General features: G+C 43.0%; 1 protein-coding gene across 6 annotated transcripts in view; it reads left to right on the top strand.

Moving 5' to 3' along the window:
* Positions 1-25106, top strand: part of LOC109865233 (myocardin) — a 164706-nt gene that overhangs the window by 86651 nt on the left and 52949 nt on the right. The window contains exon 1 of one of the 6 annotated variants that reach the window (XM_031799711.1): positions 24559-24863. The exons of the other annotated variants lie outside the window; for them this stretch is intronic. Within the exon in view, the coding sequence (XP_031655571.1) occupies positions 24809-24863 (55 nt within the window). The 5' untranslated portion in view covers positions 24559-24808. Of the gene's footprint in view, positions 1-24558; positions 24864-25106 lie in introns of those variants that run through there. 6 annotated transcript variants of the gene reach the window in all.

Below are 25106 nucleotides of genomic sequence, written 5' to 3'. Positions count from 1 at the left end.
TTATGGTCCTAATCTGCTAGTTGTAGTGGGGTGGTAGATACCTAGTCTTCCTTATGGTCCTAATCTGCTAGTTGTAGTGAGGTGGTAGATGCCTAGTCTCCTTTATGGCCCTAATCTGGTAGTAGCAGTGGGGTGGTAGATGCCTAGTCTCCTTTATGGTCCTAATCTGGTAGTGGCAGTGGGGTGGTAGATGCCTAGTCTCCTTTATGGCCCTAATCTGGTAGTGGCAGTGGGGTGGTAGATGCCTAGTCTCCTTTATGGTCCTAATCTGGTAGTGACAGTGGGGTGGTAGATGCCTAGTCTCCTTTATGGCCCTAATCTGGTAGTGGCAGTGGGGTGGTAGATGCCTAGTCTCCTTTATGGTCCTAATCTGGTAGTGGCAGTGGGGTGGTAGATGCCTAGTCTCCTTTATGGTCCTAATCTGGTAGTGGCAGTGGGGTGGTAGATACCTAGTCTCCTTTATGGTCCTAATCTGTTAGTGGTAGTGGGGTGGTAGATGCCTAGTCTCCTTTATGGTCCTAATCTGGTAGTGGCAGTGGGGTGGTAGATACCTAGTCTCCTTTATGGTCCTAATCTGGTAGTGGCAGTGGGGTGGTAGATGCCTAGTCTCCTTTATGGTCCTAATCTGTTAGTGGCAGTGGGGTGGTAGATACCTAGTCTTCTTTATGGTCCTAATCTGTTAGTGGTAGTGGGGTGGTAGATGCCTAGTGTCCTTTATGGCCCTAATCTGTTAGTGGTAGTGGGGTGGTAGATGCCTTAGTCTCCTTTATGGCCCTAATCTGCTAGTGGTAGTGGGGTGGTAGATACCTAGTCTCCTTTATGGTCCTAATCTCTTAGTGGTAGTGGGGTGGTAGATGCCTAGTCTCCTTTATGGTCCTAATCTCTTAGTGGTAGTGGGGTGGTAGATTCCTAGTGTCCTTTATGGCCCTAATCTGGTAGTGGCAGTGGGGTGGTAGATACCTAGTCTCCTTTATGGTCCTAATCTCTTAGTGGTAGTGTGGTGGTAGATGCCTAGTCTCCTTTATGGTCCTAATCTCTTAGGGGTAGTGGGGTGGTAGATGCCTACTGTCCTTTATGGCCCTAATCTGGTAGTGGCAGTGGGGTGGTAGATACCTTGCCTTTCTTATGGATCAGATTAGGTGCCTACATAGTACATACACCATAGACATACATAATTCACACATACAGAAGTAATCTCAGACAGATCCAGCTCAGAGAGGCCCAGCTCATGAGCTCCATCAGTAGCCAATTTTAATTTAGAATTGAAAATGAATGTGTTTTTGCAACAAATGTTAGTGCATCGTAAAGCATCAAACCGAATCACATCGATTCGTTCTCTAATCAAACCGAATCGCATCGATTCGTTTTCTAATCAAACCGAATCGCATCGATTCGTTCTCTAATCAAACCGAATCGTACTGAATCATTTCAAACTAAAACGTATGGTTCCTGTATCGGAGCCCAGGTATCTACATACATATCGAGGCGTCTTGAAAAGGAAAGATGCATATCTCCAGTACTATAGCCGTGGACAAAAGTTTTGAGAATGACACAAATATAAATTTCCCCAAAGTTTGCTGCTTCAGTGTCTTTAGATATTTTTGTCAGACGTTACTATGGAATACTGAAGTATAATTACAAGCTTTTCATAAGTGTCAAAGGCTTTTATTGACAATTACATGAAGTTGATGCAAAGAGTCCATATTTGCAGTGTTGACCCTTCTTTTTCAAGACCTCTGCAATCCGCCCTGGCATGCTGTCAATTAACTTCTGGGCCACATCCTGACTGATGGCAGCCCATTCTTGCATAATCAATGCTAGGAGTTTGTCAGAATTTGTGGGTTTTTGTTTGTTCACCCACCTCTTGAGGATTGTTCTCAATGGGATTAAGGTCTGGGGAGTTTCCTGGCCATGGACCCAAAATATCGATGTTTTGTTCCCCAAGCCACATAGTTATGCCTTATGGCAAGGTGCTCCATCATGCTGGAAAAGGTATTGTTCATCACCAAAATGTTCCTGGATGGTTGGAAGAAGTTGCTCTCGGAGGATGTGTTGGTACCATTCTTTATTCATGGCTGTATTCTTAGGCAAAATTGTGAGTGAGCCCACTGCCTTGGCTGAGAAGCAACCCCACACATGAATGGTCTCAGGATGCTTTACTGTTGGCATGACACAGGGCTGATGGTAGCGCTAACCTTGTCTTCTCCGGACAAGCTTTTTTCTGGATGCCCCAAACAATCGGAAAGGGGATTCATCAGAGAAAATGACTTTACCCGAGTCCTCAGCAGTCCAACCCCTGTACCTTTTGCAGAATATCAGTCTGTCCCTGATGTTTTTCCTGGAGAGAAGTGGCTTCTTTGCTGCCCTTCTTGACACCAGGCCATCCTCCAAAACTCTTCGCCTCACTGTGCGTGCAGATGCACTCACACCTGCCTGCTGCCATTCCTGAGCAAGCTCTGTACTGGTGGTGCCCCGGTACCGCAGCTGAATCAAATTTAGGAGACGGTCCTGGCGCTTGCTGGACTTTCTTCGGCGCCCTGAAGTAGAGGTCGACCGATTATGATTTTTCAACGCCAATGCCAATATCGATTATTGGAGGACCAAAAAAGCCAATACCGATTAATCTGCCTATTTAAATTTTTTATTTATTTGTAATAATGACAATTACAACAACACTGAATGAACACTTGTTTTAACTTAATATAATACATCATTAAATTAATTTAGCCTCAAGTAAATAATGAAACATGTTCAATTTGGTTTAAATAATGCAAAAACAAACGTTTCAGTTCCTTGCTCAGAACATGAGAACATATGAAAGCTGGTGGTTCCTTTTAACATGAGTCTTCAATATTCCCAGGTAAGACGTTTTAGGTTGTAGTTATTATAGGAATTATAGGACTATTTCCCTCTTTACCATTTGTATTTCATTAACCTTTGACTATTAGATGTTCTTATAGGCACTTTAGTATTGCCAGTATAACAGTACAGCTTCCGACAACAGCCACCATCGAAGCAGCGTTACCCATGCAGAGCAAGGGGAACAACTACTGAAAGGCTCAGAGCGAGTGACGCTAACTAGCTAGCCATTTCACTTCGGTTACACCAGCCTCATCTCGGGAGTTGATAGGCTTGAAGTCATAAACAGCGCAATGCTTGACGCACAACAAAGAGCTGCTGGCAAAACGCACGAAAGTGCTGTTTGAATGAATGTTTACGCGCCTGCTTCTGCCTACCACTGCTCAGTCAGATACTTAGGTACTTGTATGCTTGTATGCTCAGTCAGATTATATGCAACGCAGAACACGCTAGATAATATCTAGTAATATCATCAACCATGTGTAGTTAACGAGTGATTATGATTGTTTTTTTATAAGATAAGTTTAATGCTAGCTAGCAACTTACCTTGGCTTACTGCATTCGCGTAACAGGCAGGCTCCTCGTGGAGTGCAACGAGAGAGAGGCAGGTCGTTATTCCGTTGGACTAGTTAACTCTAAGGTTGCAAGATTGAATCCCCCGTGCTGACAAGGTGAAAATCTGTCGTTCTGCCCCTGAACGAGGCAGTTAACCCACCGTTCCTAGGCCGTCATTGAAAATAAGAATGTGTTCTTAAAGGGGTGCACATTGTTGTTTTTGACTTATCACTACAAAGCTGATTCAAATGATCGTCATCCTGCTATCCTTGATCCTGCTATTGTCACATGCTACACATGCACATGTATCTATCTATCCAATGTTATCATGATTTGTTATAAGGACTATTATACTTATATTATACAGGAAGAATTATTAAAGAGATGCTTTACATTGAAATACAGATAGTGCTACACTGGCTTTCTGCAAGGGCTGATTTCAAGGTTTTACCTCTACCCGGGATGGGTAGTTCCAAGAGGTTAACGGACTTGCCTAGTTAAATAAAGGTATAAACATTTTTTTTAAATCGGCATTTCCGATTGTTATGAAAACTTGAAATCGTCCCTAATTAATCGGCCATTCCGATTAATCGGTCGACCTCTACCCTGAAGCCTTCTTCACAACCATTGAACCACTCTCCCTGAAGTTCTTGATGATCCGATAAATGGTTGATTTAGGTGCAATCTTACTGGCAGCAATATCCTTGCCTGTGAAGCCCTTTTTGTGCAAAGCAATGATGATGGCACGTGTTTCCTTGCAGTTAACCATGGTTGACAGAGGAAGAACAATGATTCCAAGCACCACCCTCCTTTTGAAGCTTCCAGTCTGTTATTCGAACTCAATCAGCATGACAGAGTGATCTCCAACCTTGTCCTCGTCAACACTCACACCTGTGTTAACGAGAGAATCACTGACATGATGTCAGCCGGTCCTTTTGTGGCAGGGCTGAAATGCAGTGGAAATGCTTTTTTGGGGATTCCGTTCATTTTGCATGGCAAAGAGGGACTTTGCAATTAATTTCAATTCATCTGATCACTCTTCATAACATTCTGGAGTATATGCAAATTGCCGTCATACAAACTGAGGCAGCAGACTGTGAAAATTAATATTTGTGTCATTCTCAAAACTTTTGGCCACGACTGTAGATAAGAGGACTAATTTTATGAAATGTTAGTATGAGCATGTACGTTGATATCCCCTTGATGTCATCCTATTGATGAATGGCTCTGTTTCCAAACAAATGTGTCTAACTCGTTGTAACTATAACTACTAGAGGACCGTGTGCAGCTCAGAGATCAGACGCCATGGTTACAGGGGTAATACTTCAGTGGTAATAGTAATGTTCTGTTCTAAGCATTTGTTTACTTCTTGGCAAGCGCTCTCATCTTACAAAAGTGCTCTCTACACAATTGCCAAAAGCTATATCTCAGATTTGATCGGGACTATGAGAGCGAGGAGTTAATAAAAACACACTAACAACTAGGGCCGGGCATTTTCTTTATAGGCAGCAGGTGGAATGTGTTTCCTTTGCGGTTGTTTTAAGCTCTTAATTCAACCGTGAAATTTCATTCATCATCGAACCACCGCTCACCTCCGAACGGAGAAAGGCTTGAAGACGACGGAGGATTAGTTGACATAAATAAATCATCATTACCTTTGTTGCTAAAACGAGAGAGAGAGAGAGAGAGAGAGAGAGAGAGAGAGAGAGAGAGAGAGAGAGAGAGAGAGAGAGAGAGAGAGAGAGAGAGAGAGAGAGAGAGAGAGAGAGAGAGAGAGAGAGAGAGAGAGAGAGAGAGAGAGAGAGAGAGAGAGAGAGAGAGAGAGAGAGAGAGAGAGAGAGAGAGAGAGAGAGAGAGAGAGAGAGAGAGAGAGAGAGAGAGAGAGAGAGAGAGAGAGAGAGAGAGAGAGAGAGAGAGAGAGAGAGAGAGAGAGAGAGAGAGAGAGAGAGAGAGAGAGAGAGAGAGAGAGAGAGAAACAAACACACTATGGTTCACTCTGAATGTACTCTTAAGTGGATGAGGTGGCACTGGTATTTGGTGCTGCTTCTGCCCTCAGTCTCCAACAGCTTATTAACAAGATGAGAGTCCCTGTGATGGACCAGCTGCTCTTCTGCCACTCACAGCTCTGGTGGAGAGAGTCATTCCATGGCTTTATGACATTCCACTCAATTGTATCGTGTGTTCTAAGAGATGGGCCAGCTATACTGTACTTCTGAAACATGGTCTCATTGGCTGGACTGAAACAGTGATGGACAGTATCGTGTGATACCACATGCTCTAATTCAGCAAAGCAGATCTATTGGAGATATACAGTATATGTGTCTGTATGAATGCATGTCTAAACTAATGATTGTCTCTCTGACCAGCTGTAGAACCTAAATTCAGAGAAAATGAAGACATAATTGAATGTTTTTACTCCTCTATGCCAACAGGGAAGCAGAAATAAGATGGGAGTACTGTGGATTGATCTTTAGCGGTTTGTAAAGTAGGAAAGCATGGATGAATATGAGTGAATTAGAAGAGGGATGGTTGACTACAAAACATCAATCACTACAGACAGATCTATTAACTTCATTAAAGAAGCTTGAAGGTTGCCTGGAATTAATGTTCAATTTAGGCAGGCAGGCAGCTTACTTTACCCACTCTAAGTACGCAGACCTATTATAGTATAGTCTCTGAGGTATCAGTAAGATGCGATATGATTCTGTTACGTAAATAATGACATTGATCTAATCTAAGCCATGACATTATTATTCATTCATCAGCTGTTTGCCAGGAAGAATATATATATATTTTTTAACCTGTCAGAAATGTAAATCTTTCTCCCAGACCCTCGCCTTGAGCTCTGCAGGAACAATGAGCTCATCCATTTCAGTGTATTCTATTATTAGGTGTGTAACAAAATGCTCAAAAACAGCTCTCGCACGTGGTGGTGAAGACGGCCCCTAAAGCTTTCAAACCCGAGGGCAGCAGAGGTAAACGGACAGTTTCTTTTTCCAGGTGTTGTATTATGGATACGAGACAGAATCAGACGAGCTTTGGATGGTGAATTTTTTTCTCAAGGACAGAAAATCCTCTCGGTGGAAAGGAAAACAGTATGCAGCTTTGATTCAGCTCACAGGAGAGGAGGAAGGAACGAGAGAGACCTCATAAGAGACAAAGATATAGACCGCATTCTGTGTTCTCAGTTATTGATAATATCTGTGGCATTTAAGTGAATGGATAAAGGCTGTATGAGGAAGTTGATTAAATCTGTTTTGGATGTAGGGGCTCCATTCTTCACTGTTTTCCTGAGATGGTGTAATGATAGAGATGGTGTAATGATAGAGATGGTGTAATGATAGAGATGGTGTAATGATAGAGATGGTGTAATGATAGAGATGGTGTAATGATAGAGATGGTGTAATGATAGAGAGGCTAAAACGGAAGCTACATATAGAACAACAGGAGAATATAGACATCATGGTGGCACCAGCTATAACAGACTTTAATAAAGGGTAAAGAGAGATGGAGCTGGGTTGCATGCAAGGTGAAATCATTCTCAGTAACATTCCTCCCTCTCCGCTCCCCACTCCCAAACCATCCTCATGTGTTGCAAATAAAAGAAGAAAAATTCATTTTAGGGTATTACTAGTCAGAAACCCAGGTATGTATTAGTCAAAATAGGGGGGGAAGTTAGAACCATATGTTCATTTGAATGGGGAAGCACATGGTTGTGATTATAGACATGCTGTGGATGATAGGAGTGCACACAGAACCCTGGCCCAAAGACTGTCCCGTTTCCAGGACAACGATGAGTAAATCAAAACAATTATAGGATATAAAGAACTCGTGTCAACAAGCAGGCCCACAAACACAAAGTGGCGTCGCCAGGTCCCACATGCCTCCTTTTCAAGCAATGTGATTTGTGTGGTAGACATCAACACACTCTCAACATCAAGGCATTTTATTATTCTATTTAAAAAAAAGTTATATAATGTGTTTTATTATTTTTCTCCCAGCTAAGGCTTGTATGCTCCGAACTGTCTCACCTGTCCTGTGGACCTAACATAGTCTGTGGGGCGGACGGAAACTACAACAAGGTTTTATATTAGATTTTGAGGCAACCAAACCTCAACATGTGTTCGGAATAAGGCTTACTGTGGTTAGATGGGAATTGTTTCCTGGTGTTTAATAGGAATATTTCCCAGTTTCCTTCCTCACCTTTATTCTCTTGATGTAGTTGCAGACTCGAGAGAGCACATGATGTAGTTGCAGACTCCGAGAGAGCACATGATGTAGTTGCAGACTCGCGAGAGCACATGATGTAGTTGCAGACTCCGAGAGAGCACATGATGTAGTTGCAGACTCCGAGAGAGCACATGATGTAGTTGCAGACTCCGAGAGAGCACATGATGTAGTTGCAGACTCCGAGAGAGCACATGATGTAGTTGCAGACTCCGAGAGAGCACATGATGTAGTTGCAGACTCCGAGAGAGCACATGATGTAGTGCTTGACTTGTAAAAACACTAACACAATACAAAGTGCTTTAGGAGACAATTGAGTGAAAAGCCATCTATTACCTCCCACAATAGAGCCAATGTGTGGTTCACCTGCAGATACAGTAGAATGAACCAGTGGAAGGCCTACACAACCAATCAGCCCAATAGACTCCGCTTCCTCCTCATCTGTTGGAAGGCCTACACAACCAATCAGCCCAATAGACTCCGCTTCCTCCTCATCTGTTGGAAGGCCTACACAACCAATCAGCCCAATAGACTCAGCTTCCTCCTCATTTGTTGGAAGGCCTACACAACCAGTCAGCTCAATAGACTCAGCTTCCTCCTCATCTGTTGGAAGGCCTACACAACCAGTCAGCTCAATACTCAGCTTCCTCCTCGTCTTTTGGAAGGCCAACACAACCAGTCAACCTCCTCCTTGTCTGATTATGGACATGGGCTTCATTAGTGGAGAGCAGAGAATCCATCACATGCTGCCTTAGATGTCTCCAATTGAAAGCTGCCTATCCCATAGGCCAAACAAAACACGGCAGAGAGGCTGCGAGGCTCGTATTTTTTAAAGGTTTTAGCTGACATACCCAGCCGTTGGCTAGGGGAGCCGGCTAGAGCAAAAACAACAGAATACCAACTCCTATATTAAGATTTTGGTCAGCACGAGCCAAAACTTTGGAGATCCTATCAGTGAAGCTGACTGTTCATCACGGGTCAGATTGGCTGTTCTGTAATTACATCTTTGGGAGGAGTATGGTAGTTTGATAATATGTCGTTGATTATTTACGTTGTTCATCATGTCCAACACACCTGAGTGGAATTTTCATTAAAATTGAAGAAGTTTTTGGGTCGCTTTTGTTTTATATGGACCACTGTCTTGTGATATTGCAAGTGGAAAGTCCAATGAAATCCAGAGTAAGAGGGATGTTCGAGGGAGAAAGACACTGATTGTGGTTTGACTTTTCAGCTGCATGCAATACAGTACATCATATACGGCAATATTTGACAGACGTAGATACTATGTTAGACCTACATACTTTGCTGAAACCTGAGGACTTGTGTTCTCTGCCAGAGCTAATGCGCAGTCTTGAGTTGCATGGACATCCTGGGTTTGATAGCCAGTTGGTCACACAGGAATGGAACATCTCATATCCTTCAAATGTCTTCCTTCAAATGTCTTCCTTATCTTATCTTCCTTCCAATTCATCTCTCCGGGCTCCACACGTCTCCCAGAAACCTACGGAACAGCTTATTATCCATCTCATCTCCACTCATGGTGTGTTCAAGGCAACTGGGAACTCGAAAAATGAGGTCAAATCATGACATAAGTGATATTGAAGTCGGAGCTCTAGAAAGAGGCCAGAGTTACCGACAATGAGTTCCGAGTTGGATGACCGTTCAAAATGATTTTGCCCAGTCAGAGCTAGTTTTTTTTTGTTGAGTTCCCAGTTGTTTTGAACTCATCATTTCCTGTCTGCGTGGAGTTTGACCAGCATCCTGACAGGTGACCTCTGATTTGTCGTGTTCAGCCAATTATAGACGTTTCCAGCAGGACATTCCAGGCCAGGCAGCGATCCCCCCAGGCAGGCGATGTGTGTTCCACTCCAAAACAGACAGGGGAGATAAGAACCTCCACGCTGCTTCATGTTCCACCTAAATACAGAGCCAAGCCCTACAACACAAGGTCACACACACACACACAGACGACACACATGTGCATACACACACATGCACACACAGACAACGCGCGCGCGCGCGCGCGCACACACACACACACACACAGACTACACGCAGACAACACACCACCACACTCACTTGTCTGTCTCAGTGTATACTACAATCTCCCCCACTGAAAATCTATCCATGTTTTTTTAATGAGGTCTCATAAATGTGACAAGTCCTAATTAGATGCATCGCTGTGCTGGACACAACTCCATATTTACCAAGAATACGGCAAACTGACTTCGGTATCTGTAATAAGAATAAATTAGGTTTGTTTTGGCGTACTTGTAGATTGGGCCAAAAGGATGATGGGGAACTGATTATGTTTTACTGTATGTATATTGATTACATGGCTAAAACGAGCTTGTCCCTCTCTCTCTGTCTGAACATGTCAAAGAGTATTGAGATCATTGTGTGCAAGTTAACCCTTCTTAGGATGGTATGGGCCTCTTTGGAAATCGTGTGGAAAACTAAGATAAGATTTACCAATGCATACAAAACCTTCAGCATTATCTAGAAGCCATATGTTGCCATGGTGACCATTTCACAAATTGTTCATGTAAATGACCAATGAGAATGGAGAGGTGTTTCTGTACCTGACCAATGAGAACGAGACCAATGTACAGTTGAAGTGGGAAGTTTACATACACTTAGGTTGGAGTCATTAAAACTCGTTTTTCAACCACTCCACAAATGTCTTGTTAACAAACTATAGTTTTGGCAAGTCGGTTAGGACATCTACTTTGTGCATGGCACAAGTCATTTTTCTAACAATTGTTTACAGACAGATTATTTCTGTCTGTAAATTGTATCACCATTCCAGTGGGTCAGAAGTTTACAAACACTAAGTTGACTGTGCCTTTAAACAGCTAGGAAAATTCCAGAAAATGATGTCATGGCTTTAGAAGCTTCTGATAGGCTGATTGACATCATTTGAGTCAATTGGAGGTGTCCCGTGTGGATGTATTTCAAGGTCTACCTTCAAACTCAGTGCCTCATGGGAAAATCAAAAGAAATCAGCCAAAACCTCATAAATAAAATTGTAGTCCTCCACAAGTCTGGTTCATCCTTGGGAGCAATTTCCAAACGCCTGAAGGTACCACGTTCATCTGTATAAACAATAGTACGCAAGTATAAACACCATGGGACCACACAGCAATCATACCGCTCAGGAAGGAGAGACGTTCTGTCTCCTAGAGATGAACGTACTTTGGTGCGAAAAGTGCAAATCAATCCCAGAACAACAGCAAAGGGCCTTGTGAAGATGCTGGAGGAAACGGGTACAAAAGTATCTATATCCACAGTAAAACTAGTCCTATATCGACATAACCTGAAAGGCCGCTCAGCAAGGAAGAAGCCACTGCTCCAAAACCACCATAAAAAAGCCAGACTACGGTTTGCCACTGCACATGGGGACAAACATCATAGTTTTCGGAGATATGTCCTCTGGTCTGATGAAACAAAAATAGAACTGTTTGGCCAAATGACCATTGTTATGTTTGGAGGAAAAAGGGGGAGGCTTGCAAGCGAAGAACATCTTCCCAACCGTGAAGCATGGGGGTGGCAGCATCATGTTGTGGAGGTGCTTTGCTGCAGCCTGGTGCACTTTGCATGAGGTAGAAAAATTATGTGTATATATTGAAGCAACATCTCAAGACATCAGTCAGGAAGTTAATTAAAGCTTGGTCGCAAATGGGTCCAAATGGACAATGACCCTAAGCATACTTCCAAAATAGCTGACCTCAATCCAATAGAAAATGTATGAGCAGAACTGAAAATGTGTGTATGAAGAAAGAGGCCTACAAACCTGACTCAGTTACTCTAGCTCTGTCAGGAGGAATGGGCCTAAATTCACGCAACTTATTGTGGGAAGCTTGTGGAAGGCTACCTGAAACGTTTGACCCTAGTTAAACAATTTAAAGGCCATGCTACCAAATACTAATTGAATGTATGTAAACTTCTGACCCACTGGGAATGTTATGAAAGAAGTAAAAGCTGAAATAAATCATTCTCTCTACTATTATTCTGAATTTCACGTTCTGAAAATAAAGTGGTGATCCTAACGGACCTAAAACAGGGAATTTTTACAAGGATTAAATGTCAGGAATTGTGAAAAACAGTTTAAATGTATTTGCCTGAGGTTTATGTAAACTTCTGACATCAACTGTACATGTTGTGTAAGTTGGCAGTATATGACAAGATTTAATGTATATTTGGTGTTTCGTCTGAGCACGATCCTTCCATCGCGATGTAAAAAAAAGACTTGAATTGGATTCAAGCATTTGTCGTTTGTTCTCAATATCGTCATTACCGTTCACTCAGAACCCTACAGTGATGAGATGGTTTTTCTTTATCTGCAAGTGAAAAATACTGTTTTTCATAATGGGCCCTGGAAATGGTATGGTAATATTTGTGTTTAAAGCCTATTGTCACAGATGTGGGTCTGGTTTGACTGTTGCACCCAGAATGTAGATTTCCCATGGAAGTCAAGAGATGAAACCATTCCAGACTGTAGAGGTGTCACCACTCTCACAGAGCAACCGGTGTGTTAGTTCCATTACTAAAACAGACACGCTCACACAGATAACAACTCGTTTCTCTGATTCTGTCTCACTAATCCAGTATTCACCATATATTTTACTCTTTTTATTTTATTTACGATTTTTTTTTTACCCCTTTTTCTCCCCAATTTTGTGGTATCCAATTGTTTTTAGCAGCTACTATCTTGTCTCATCGCTACAACTCCCGTACGGGCTCGGGAGAGACGAAGGTTGAAAGTCATGCGTCCTCCAATACACAACCCAACACAGCGCGCATCCAACCCGGAAGCCAGCCGCACCAATGTGTTGGAGGAAACACTGTTCACCTGGCAACCTTGGTTAGTGTGCACTACGCCCGGCCTGCCACAGGAGTCGCTGGTGCGCGATGAGACAAGGAGATCCCTACCGGCCAAGCCCTCCCTAACCTGGACAACGCTAGGCCAATTGTGCGTCGCCTCACGGACCTCCCGGTCGCGGCCGGTTACGACAAAGCCTGGGCGTGAACCCAGGGTATTTTATATTTATAATTTTTTTTAAATATATTTATATTTACCCATATATTTTACTCTTCATACAAATCGCTTGCTGTCTGATTCCAAGTCAAATCGGTTGATCTGTAGTGAACTGATGTCTCAGCCAAGATAGTCTACAGAGACTAAACATTTCTTTAACTGTCTGTCAAATTTTCAGATGGCCAGACAGACACACACACACACACACACACCTAAACACACACACACTCTCACTTAAACACAAACAGAGGTCAGTTACTGTAGCATGTCTGTGTGAAGTATGCTGTTAGTGAATGGCCTCCTTATCCCACCAGAGACAAATAACATGGCTGTCAAATCTGTCAGTCAGTCAGTCAGACAGGTAATGGGGGAGTCTCTCCCCCAGGAGCCTCCTCAGACTGCTGACACATGTCAGGGCATATCAGAGATGGGCTGTAGAGAGTGTGTTTTGGGGGTTGGGTGTGTGGTATTCATTGGATTACCAGTGGGGTGGTTGATCTACTGTATCGTATGCCTTTTGGGACATTATAGTGACTTTAATCATCTATCTACTCTAGTGGGTTATAGGGCCTTTAATCATGTCTAGGGTGTTAATTCAGGCTGTCTAGTGGGTTAATTCAGGCTGTCTAGTGGGTTAATTCAGGCTGTCTAGTGGGTTAATTCAGGCTGTCTAGTGGGTTAATTCAGGCTGTCTAGTGGGTTAATTCAGGCTGTTTAGTGGGTTAATCCAGGCTGTCTAGTGAGTTAATTCAGGCTGTCTAGTGGGTTAATTCAGGCTGTCTAGTGGGTTAATTCAGGCTGTCTAGTCGGGTAATTCAGGCTGTCTAGTCGGGTAATTCAGGCTGTCTAGTGGGTTAGTTGATGCTTGTCCCTGAACACCATTTGTCTATACCGTAGCCTGAACTTTGGTTGTTGTTTTGCCCCCTCCTCCTCCCTCCTTCCTGATCTGAGTCTGTAAGTCATCTGATCATGGACAGGCAGCCAGTGACTTCATCCTCCTCCCTGGCGGGGGGACAGAGGGTGTCACAGTACGCTATCTCACCCTGCACGGCCTGCCTTGGGAGTCCCACTACTGAGCACAGCTACGGGACTGTGTGTGTTCCTGCACGGCGTGTAGGTATCTGCTTGTGCGTGCGTGATTCCTTGCGCTAAAGGAAAATATATGTGTGTGATCAGATGAGCACAGGCCTTAGGGCATGTCTCATCTCAGAGCAACTGTTACAGGCTTGGCTCTGCGTACTTGGCTTGCTGTATGACATGGAGCCATAAGTACAGTTTGTGTAAACCTAACTGTTTTGAACCTGTTTTACAATAGAATGCCGTTTTTCAGCCATTTCTGAATACTCTATTCTACATTTAATGTTTGAATTACACATTTTAATGTTAACAACTACATAGTAACTCTAACTTGTCCTGAATCTGGTTCCAGAGGCAGAATTCTGCCTGGACATGGATATTGTCATAGCCATGAAGGTAAAAAAAACAACATTTACGCTGTGTTTCATAATACGAGGTACACAGAATCAGCTTCAGTGTATCCAGTCACCTGTCAAACAACATGGTAATGCAAGTTGGGTGTGTGTTCGTGTGTGTTCGTGTGTGTTCGTGTGCGCACACATTCGTTCGTTCGGTCATGCGTGTGTATTTGTGGGCATATGTGCGTTGACGCTTAACAGCTGATACAGTGACAGCTTGTTCTTTTCAGACCCTAAAACAACATGTCCAGTGACGGTCCTCTTGGTGTTCAAAACAAACATGATCCCGTGGCTGTTAGTTCTCTGTTGTTTCAGATTCTGGAATCAGGAGAGAGAGGTTTGTTACCTAGTAATAAAAAACCTTATCAAAGGCAGCGTGATGATAGTGTAATATTCTCACTGACAACGTGCATAAGTCAAGCCTCTCAACATATCCAGGAACAGAGATAGCTGTGTGTTTTGGTTTGAACGCCAAAACTGCCATTCCTGATGAATGCCTGAGTCTGAAGATAAAAACACACACACTCACACACATGCATACATACAAACATACACAGACAGACCTGGGGGTCGATGGCGTCTATGACCCCCATACACTCTTGACTATAACACACACACACACACTTCCAGGCCTATTAATAAGCATGTGTTTGTGTCCTGAGGGGTCAAGTGGAATCCATTCCAACGGATAACCGTAATAGACCCAGGGTGCGGTCTGTGGCCTATGGCTGCCTCTGACAAAACACTGCTTCAGATAAACCTCTCCCCTAGACGCTGATCTGGAGTCTGTTTGTCTGTTATCTGCCTAATGGCTCTGGGGAGGATAAGCTGATCTTAGATCTGTGCCTTAGGGTAGCATTCAACTAGTCTGCTCTGTCAGCAACCTTAGGCACAGGTCTAGGAACAGATTTTCCCATCACTGTAAATCAAAACCTTAACTATTAGCGTAATCCGTAGTTAGGGGAAACATTTACCTTGTCTATACTGATTTATACAACGGATGTGTCTAATCCTGAATGCTGATTGGTTAAAACTGCATTCCAGCCGGTGTGTATACCACAAGTTACCACCAGCTAAATCTTTGACGTTAAAATACCTATTTACTCTGTTCCATCTGACTGAGCAATCCACTGTCTCATCAGCCCAGCCAGGCAATTTATAAACTTGATCTTCACTATAAAAAGCATCTATACATTATCTCACATTTCTTTTCGACTAACATTTAGTTTTACAACAGCAGAGATTTGTATAAACCTTGCTGTCTGTCTCTCTGACATTTGCAACGTTGTTTCAATATTCAAATTCGATCTCCAGCTGTCCCATAGTAATGAACGTGTCGGGACGAGACAGACAGGCAGGCAGCGTTTCTCAGACAGTCGAAATCATGAATCAGCTGCTGTCATTTTTATGGATATAAACAAAGAAATATCAATTGAAAAAAAATGTAAAACGAAACAAAGTGCAGCTAGTTTTCAGTCTTTCGTGTTCCAGTAACTGTGTTGTTGGCTGGAGGTGGCTAGTTCATCTGAACAAGTGTCCTGATGTGAGAGCAAAATTTCTATGCCAGGTGAAATGCGCCTCGTTAGCTCATTGCTATGAAATGTCACTAGAAAACAGCATAAACAAATGCAAATACAACTACTGTTGTTATTCTGGCTGCACTGTTTGACGTGACTGTAAATTAGCCATAGTTGGCTAGCTATCAAGCATGGGATAAGAACGTCGCGTCCATAGACACAGAACAAAAAGACTGAACGACTGGGTCGCTGGCAACTGAACCCATAGAACGAACGACCAGCCGGCTTGGGTAGCAACCCTAGATTTGTGGCACTATATCTTGTGGAAGGATGACAGAGTATGAATAAATTAATCAAAATAACATTTTTAATGAAAATATGTCAATCATTGTTTGAATATGTCGGTAACCCGTTGTATAAAAGTGATAATGCCCTTGAAGCCGGTGTTTGGAGGATATATTGGCACAGTTTGAGGATACATTGGCACACTTCGTCTCGGGCCTAACAACACCCGTGCCAATATCCGCCAAACACCGGCTTCTCGGGCATTATCACTGAAGTGGGACCTGGCGGAGGGGGGTCGATGGAGCTTTGGTGGGTTAATTCAAGCTGTCTACAACAATAACATGGGCATGGTCTCTGTTCGATGACTGAGAGAATGTGCCGGTTGACAGCTCATTTTAGCCAGGCCATTTGGAAGTGTTGGACTCGTTCTGAAGACACGGAAAGACATATATTTCTAGAACCATCTGTGGAAAAGGTTCTAAATGGAACCTAAAAGGGTTATCCTATGTGTACAGCCGAATAGAACCATTTTAGGTTCTAGAGAGCACCTTTTTTTCTAAGAGTGTAGAGACTTGAAGCATTGTGCTGACTCACAATCCACCAGCTCTAAATTTAACCTGATACTGAGGAATCCCATTTTCCAATAATGTAAAATTGTCTCTTTAAATATATCTTCTTTTTTATGTGCTTTTCATCTATTGAAAACTGTTAGTCATAGACACACAACTACCACAAAGTGGACCGTCAGATATGACATTTTCAGATATTAAAGTGTTACAGAAATTTTGGAGAATACCTCTCAAAGCCTGTCCGTAGCCCACGATATCAACCAGGAGTTAGGCCTAAGCTGTAATGAAGCAGCATTCGCGCGATCCGGCTTCAATCTGTGCCTGGGACAGTGCATTCAACCCTCTGATCCCAGGGTCTGTGAGGTTGAGGGGAAAAGTTGACAGAGTGAAGAAAGAGAGAGGGGGGTTTAGCAAGAGTGAATCAGAAATGTTGCTGGAGAGGGGGATGAAGAGACATCGATAGAGAAAGAGGGAGTGAGAGATGGAAGGAGAGAGAGAGATAGTAGCAGTGGTCCTGGGTGTCTGTTGGCCCCAGCCCTATTCTCTACCACGTCTAGTTTGGGTTCTGTGTGTTCCCCTCTGGATGCTTAATTAGAACTCGGCACAGAACAGCGCCAGAGTGGGATTTAACACTCGTCTCCAACATTCTTTCTCTTACAGAAAGGGAAAAGGGAGACAGAAAGGGAGAAAGTGAGACAGTAAGAGACTGTCTTTCTCTCTCTCACTGTCTCCCTTTCTCTCTTTCTGTCTCTCTTACTGTCTTTCTCTCTCTCACTGTCTCCCTTTCTCTCTTTCTGTCTCTCTTACTGTCTTTCTCTCTCTTACTGTCTCCCTTTCTCTCTTTCTGTCTCTCTTACTGTCTTTCTCTCTCTTACTGTCTCCCTTTCTCTCTTTCTGTCTCTTACTGTCTTTCTTTCTCTTACTGTCTCCCTTTCTCTCTTTCTGTCTCTCTTACTGTCTTTCTATCTCTCACTGTCTCCCTTTCTCTCTTTCTGTCTCTTACTGTCTTTCTTTCTCTTACTGTCTCCCTTTCTCTCTTTCTGTCTCTCTTACTGTCTTTCTCTCTCTCACTGTCTCCCTTTCTCTCTTTCTGTCTCTCTTACTGTCTTTCTCTCTCTTTCTGTCTCTCTTACTGTCTTTCTCTCTCTTTCTGTCTCTTACTGTCTCCCTTTCTCCCTTTCTCTCTCTTACTGCCTCCCTTTCTCTCTCTTACTGTCTCTCTTACTCGTTCTGTCTTTCTTACACTCTGTCTCCCTTTCTCTCTTACGGTTTCCCTTTCTCTCTTACTGTCTCCCTTTCTCTTACTGCCTCTTACTCATACTGCCTCTCTTTATGTCTCTCTTACTGTCTACCTTTCTATCTTACTGTCTCTCTTACTGGCTCACTTTTTCTCTCACTGTCTCCCCTTCTCTCTTTCTGTCTCTTACTGTCTCCCTTTCTCTTTCTGTCTCTCCTACGGTCTCCCTTTCGCTCTCTCTGTCTCCTTTTTCTCTTTCTGTCTCTTATCGTCTCTCTCTCTCTCTCTCTCGTTCTGTCTCTCGTTCTGTCTCTCGTTCTGTCTATCTTACTCTCTTGCTGTCTCCCTTTTTCTGTTTCCCTTTCTCTCGTTCTGTTTTTGCTTGTCTCTCTTACTGTCTCTCTTACTGTCTCTCTTACTGTCTCTCTCTCTCTCTCATTCTGTCTCTCTTTCTGTCTCTCTTACTGTCTCCCTTTCTCTCTTTCTGTCTCTATTGCTGTCTCAATTTCTAAATATCTGTCTCCCTTTCTCTCTTACTGTCTCATTTCCTCTTTGTCTCTTACTGTGTCTTTCTTTCTGTTTCTCTTTCTGTCTCTGTTTCCCTTTCTCTCTTACTGTCTCCCTTTCTCTCTTACTGTCTCCCTTTCTCTCTTACTGTCTCCCTTTCTCTTTCTTTCTGTCTCTTCTGCTGTCTCTCTTACTGTCTCTCTTTCTGTCTCTGTCTCTTTCTGTCTCTCTTTCTGTCTCTCTTTCTTGCAATCTGTCTTCTTTCTGCCTTTCCCTCTTCTCCACTATCGCTGTGTATCTGTTTTACACAATCATGTCATTTTTCCCCCTCTGGTGGTGAACAAGTTATTGTGCCCCTGATAAGCCTGATTAGCTCTGATAAAAGGATGCATCAGTCAGACATAATTTTTGGAGCCTTTGTTTCCTAACTATGTAATTCACAATACTGACGGTACAGGGCAGACATTTAATTTCACATCCAATGTGTGGGGAAAAAAAGAGTCACGGTAGAAAAAATATCCTGGTAGTCCTTTGTGTAAACCAGCCTGGTAGTCCTTTGTGTGGGGAAACCAGCCAGGTAGTTCTGTATAGTGTGTGGGTAAACCAGCCTGGTAGTCCTTTGTGTGGGTAAACCAGCCTCGTAGTCCTTTGTGTGGGTAAACCAGCCTCGTAGTCCTTTGTGTGGGTAAACCAGCTTGGTAGTCCTTTGTGTGGATAAACCAGCCTGGTAGACCTTTGTGTGGGTAAACCAGCCTGGTAGTCCTGTATAGTGTGTGGGTAAACCAGCCTGGTAGTCCTTTGTGTGGGTAAACCAGCCTCGTAGTCCTTTGTGTGGGTAAACCAGCCTTGTAGTCCTTTGTGTGGGTAAACCAGCCTGGTAGTCCTTTGTGTGGATAAACCAGCCTGGCAGACCTTTGTGTGGGTAAACCAGCCTGGTAGTCCATTGTGTGGGTAAACCAGCCTGGTAGTCCTGTGTGAATAAACCAGGTCTACCGGTCTAACCAAAAAATATCCTGGTAGTCCTTTGTGTAAACCAGCCTGGTAGTCCTTTGTGTGGGGAAGCCAGCCAGGTAGTCCTGTATAGTGTGTGTGTGTAAACCAGCCTGATAGTCCTGTATAGTGTGTGTGTAAACCAGCCTTATATTCCTGTATCGTGTGTGTGTAAACCAGCCTGATAGTCCTGTATAGTGTGTGTGTAAACCAGCCTGGTAGTCCTGTATAGTGTGTGGGTAAACCAGCCTGGTACTCCTGTGTGGGTAAACCCGCCTGGTACTTCTGTGTGGGTAAACCAGCCTGGTACTCCTGTGTGGGTAAACCCGCCTGGTACTCCTGTGTGGGTAAACCCGCCTGGTACTTCTGTGTGGGTAAACCAGCCTGGTACTCCTGTGTGGGTAAACCCGCCTGGTACTCCTGTGTGGGTAAACCCGCCTGGTAGTCCTGTGTGGGTAAACCCGCCTGGTAGTCCTTTGTGGGTAAACCAGCCTGGTAGTCCTTTGTTGGTAAACCAGCCTGGTAGTCCTGTGTCAGTAAACCAGCCTGGTAGTCCTGTGTGGGTAAACCAACCTGGTATTACTGTGTGGGGTGTCGGTAAACCACTCTGGTAGTGGTGTGTGGGTAAACCAGCCTGGTAGTTCTGTATCCTGTGTGGGTAAACCACTCTGGTAGTGGTGTGTGGGTAAACCAGCCTGGTAGTTCTGTATCCTGTGTGGGTAAACCACTCTGGTAGTGGTGTGTGGGTAAACCAGCCTGGTAGTCCTGTATCCTGTGTGGGTGGTAAAACCACTCTGGTAGTGGTGTGTGTAGGTAAACCAGCCTGGTAGTCATGTGTGGGGAAAGACCTGCCTGGTAGTCCTTTGTGGTATGTGTGTTTAAACCGGCCTGGTAGTTGTGTGTGTGTGTGTGTGTGTGTGTGTGTGTGTGTGTGCTGCTGGGGTTGCACACACACACACACACACGGCACGTGTACTGTGATATGCCAAGCAAGGAACACTTCCTATCAGTGGCTATTTCGCGTAAACAAAGCTGGATACCAGAAATGCGCTGTGCAGTGTAGTTTGAAGAACACAAGCTAGGTTAGTGCCATTGTTTTGAAATGAAAGAACAAGTTCCTTGCAGTTAGTCCATGCAAATGTAAAAAAAAAAAAAATGTGTCTGACCAGTCATTGGTTGAAAGGGTAAGGACTGGGTTTAAAAGTTCATCCTAGATGTGTACGTCATTTTCACTTCACATTATTAGATTTGTTTGTAACTCCCAACTAGGGTTGCATAATTCAGGGAACTTTCAATAAAAAACCCTGGTTTTCCAGAAATCTAGAATCAGGAGAGAATAAGCAGAAAATCCAGATTTCTGGAAAACAAGGGAATTTATTGAAAGTTCCAGGAATTTTGCAACCCTACAGTCCCAACGTTTAAATATATATGTATCTGTAAGACTACAAAAAGCAAGTGTACATAAAGTGTTCACAATTTTGTATTTTTTGATAAATCAGTCTGGACAATAAACCCTAGTCTAGTTGTTGGTTAACCTGGCTGATGAGTTCAATGTGGTTTAAAGAAACTGTATGTTATTTGGCACCGAGTACTTAATTACTTAAATTATGACAGTGTAGCATGTCTAAAATGACCATTATATACTGGGTGGTTCGATCCCTGAATGCTGATTGGCTGAAAGCTGTGGTATATGAGACCATATACCACAGGTATGACAAAACATTTATTTTTACTGATCTTATTACATTACGTAACCAGTTTATAATAGCTATAAGGTACCTCTGGGGGTTGTGGTATATGGCCAATATACCAAGGGTAAGGGCTGTATGTCGTGCTTAAGAACAGCCCTTAGCCGTGGAATATTGGCCTTATACCATACACCCTCATGCCTTATTGCTTAATTATACTGCAGAGCATATGGGGGCCAGGTCATGTTGTACTACTGAACACAAACATAAATCATAAACCCAAGGTAATTAATCTATTTGTGAGGAGACACACACTTTAATTTTTTTATCCACAAATCACATTACATTTTAAAAGGTTCACTCACACACACAGTTTCTGAGTTTCCAGAGAGTTCAGATGAGACTTGTCACGTCCGTTGACACACAATTAAAGGGTAGGATTAGTCCAGGGCTGGGTGAACTCTACAGGAATCTCCCTCCCATGCTGTGTGTCAGACCCAACCACCAACCCTCCCTTTAAGCACTCTGGGTGGGTGGGTGTGTCCCCGTAAGTATGTGTGTGTGTGCTTCACTCTTGTGTATGAATTCTTAGTCATTAAACCCAAGCAGTGTTGTGCATATGGTGGGGATAGCCAGGATAGAAACTGGAACGAGGAGACTGTGTGTTATTTACTTGGTGACACTGTAAGACCCAGGGACAGTGGTGGGAACAGGACCCAGGGACAGTGGTGGGAACAGGACCCAGGGACAGTGGTGGGAACGGTTTACATGAGACATTTACCTTTAGGTCCTAAAGCAAAGCCTCTGGGAGTGAAAATGATTGAAGCAATGGCTCTGGAAGTGTAATTGAGTGAACTTGGGTTTATTTTACCTGAATTGAAGCAGGCCTTGAGGAGCTGTGAGTTGAGTGATGATAGCCTATATTTGAACACCACCGCAGAAGCTTCGCTATTCAGCATCTTCTAAGTAGCTGGGTTTTGTTGTTTGGCTATTTGAAGAGAACTATGGCCTATCACTTGCAGCCCACCTCTTCTAATGGATTGTGGGAAAAGTGTGCAAATTTTACTAGCTGAAGAGTCAAAAATAGTATTTTATTTATTTGTATAATTATTGAACCTTTATTAATAAAATATATTTTTTTACATATTGAGAGTCTCTTTTACAAATGTGTCCTGTATATGCAACATAAATATACAAATTGTACCCAAACACACAGTTGAAGTGGGAAGTTTACATACACCTTAGCCAAATACATTTAAACTCCGTTTTTCACAATTCCTGACATTTAATCTTAGTAAAAATCCCCTGTTTTAGGTCAGCTCGGCTCAACACTTTATTTTAAGAATGTGAAATGTCAGATGAATTGTAGAGAGAATTATTTATTTCAGCTTTTAGGGCCTTCTTGCTCGCACACGTTTTTTCAGTTCTGCCCACAAAGGTTCTATAGGATTGAGGTCAGGGCTTTTGTGATGGCCACTCCAATACCTTGACTTTGTTGTCCTTAAGCCATTTTGCCACAACTTTGGAAGTATGCTTTGGGTCATTGTCCATTTGGAAGACCCATTTACAGCCAAGCTTTTAACTTCCTGACTGATGTCTTGAGATGTTGCTTCAATGTATCCACATAATCTTACCTCCTCATGATGCCATCTATTTTGTGAAGCGCACCAGTCCCTCCTGCAGCAAAGCACCTCCACAACATGATGCTGCCACCCCCATGCTTCATGATGTTGTGGGGGTGCTTTGCTGCAGGAGGGCGTGCTTCTTTTGCAAGGGCGTGCTTCACGGTTTGGATGGTGTTCTTTGACTTGCAAACCTCCCCATTTTTCCCCCAAACATAACGATGATCATTATGGCCAAACCGTTCTATTTTTGTTTCATCAGACCAGAGGACATTTCTCCAAAAAGTACGATCTTTGTCCACATGTGCAGTTGCAAACCGTAGTCTGGCTTTTTTATGGTGGTTTTGGAGCAGTGGCTTCTTCCTTGCTGAGCAGCCTTTCAGGTTATGGTGATACAGGACTCATTTTACTGTGGATATAGATAATTCTGTACCTGTTTCCTCCAGCATCTTCACAAGGTCCTTTGCTGTTGTTCTGGGATTGATTTGCACTTTTCACACCAAAGTAAGTTCATCTCTAGGAGACAGATCACGTCTCCTTCCTGAGCGGTATGACGGCTGCGTGATCCCATGGTGTTTATACTTACGTACTATTGTGTGTACAGATGAACGTGGTTCCTTCTGGCATTTTGAAATTGCTCCCAAGGATGAACCAGACTTGTTGACATCTACAATTTTTCTTTTCTGAGGTCTTTGCTGATTTATTTTTATTTTCCCATGATGTCAAGCAAAGAGGCACTTGAGTTTGAAGGTAGGACTTGAAATACATCCACAGGTACACCTCCAATTGACACAAATGATGTCAATTAGCTTATCAGAAGCTTCTAAAGCCATGACATAATTTTGGGGAATTAGCTTATCAGAAGCTTCTAAAGCCATGACATAATTTTGGGGAATCCATACTGTTTAAAGGCACAGTCAACTTAGTGTATGTAAACTTCTGGCCCACTGGAATTGTGATACAGTAAATTATAAGTGAAATAATCTGTCTGTAAACAATTGTTGGAAAAATTACTTGTGCCATGCACAAAGTAGATGTCCTAACCGACTTGCCAAAACTATAGTTTGTTAACAAGAAATTTGTGGAGTGGTTGAAAAATGAGTTTTAATGACTCCAACCTAAGTGTATGTAAACTTCCCACTTCAACTGTACATATTGAAAATCAAAAACACAGTCATAGGAAGCACAAATAAAACATCCCATATCATCCAGAAAAACAGATACATTCCTCCACAAATACGTCCCCATTCAATACTTAAATTTGCTCAAACTGCATCAGAACTTCAAACTAAAAGCAGATTTACCTCGGTGGAGACTCTAGGAACCTCAAGAATGAACCAATACTGGGAATGGGTTAGGCAACTCAGTACGTTTATGAACTAGGGCCTTGTGAACAAAAAGGAAGTAATATAGAGATCTACTGGTCTTTTAGCGAAGGCCAGCAAAACTTTTGATACAGGGTGGAGTGATCAAAACGATCACCTGTAACAAAACGAAGGGACCTACGGTAGATGGCATCCAAAGTATAACATCCTGGCATTTAAACCATACTTGTTTGTTTTTTTATTCACGTACTATTAAAAAATTATATATATTTTAGCATACTGAGAATGAGTCATACGCGATTGCGTTTCCTGCTATTTGTTGATTTCGGAAAATATCCCGATATCTAATTGACCATCTGTTGTCAAAGCCTAAAATGAGTATGACATTTAGGCCATTTAAAGTATACTCACACACTATTACATTTAAAAAAATTGCATACTCAAACACCCTACTATTTATGACACAAGCAGTAACATATCCAGAAGGTCAGAGGGAGTCTCCAGCCAGCAGTCCTCTTCTCCCTGGAAGGAGGAGCTACCAGAAACTTTAGCTCCTAGCCCCTCCCCAGAGGGGCTATAGGAACCCTCAGTGGTTAGCTCCTCCCAGCAGAGGTATATCACTCCACTCCCTCTGGAGTGGAGACTCAGAGCTACATGAGACCAAAGCCTGACTGTCTACCTCACTATCGGACTCCCACAGCTACCCAAGGGAGAGCGAGAGGAGTGAAGAGAGACACAATTTTTTTTTTTTTGTGTCTTTTCTTGTAGTAGCTGTTAACTGTTGTTAATGACGCGCGTTTGGACAGCTCTGGTCTCGGTCTCCGGTCCCAGGAAGGGCCAGGGGCATTAAAGTGAAAGTGTGTCCGTCTGTTCTCTTTTTCTCTCCTGTACACTGGAACCATACAGTTAGCATCATGACTTTACTGGGCTCTGAACGCTCCATACTGATACGAAGCAAGTTTAGATCAGGTAAGATCCTATCGTGTGTGTTCATGTCCACTCACCTATCAGAAGCATTTGTTCCACCCCTTGGACTGGCACTTTGTTGATATGTACTATATAAACATCCTCTCCTGATGATACAATGTTTGCACTTGCATTGATTAAATGGTACATTTTTTCAATGCCATTTGTCCATCAACTGTCAGTACTTGTATTTTATTTATAGTGAACAGTAGTACATAGGTACATGCTTTTTGTATATTGCTTATC

This window comes from Oncorhynchus kisutch, linkage group LG20 (assembly GCF_002021735.2).
Source record: "Oncorhynchus kisutch isolate 150728-3 linkage group LG20, Okis_V2, whole genome shotgun sequence".
NCBI classification, from domain to species: domain Eukaryota; kingdom Metazoa; phylum Chordata; class Actinopteri; order Salmoniformes; family Salmonidae; genus Oncorhynchus; species Oncorhynchus kisutch.
Note: the sequence above shows the minus strand (reverse complement) of the source record. Positions and strands in the feature narration are given on the sequence as shown.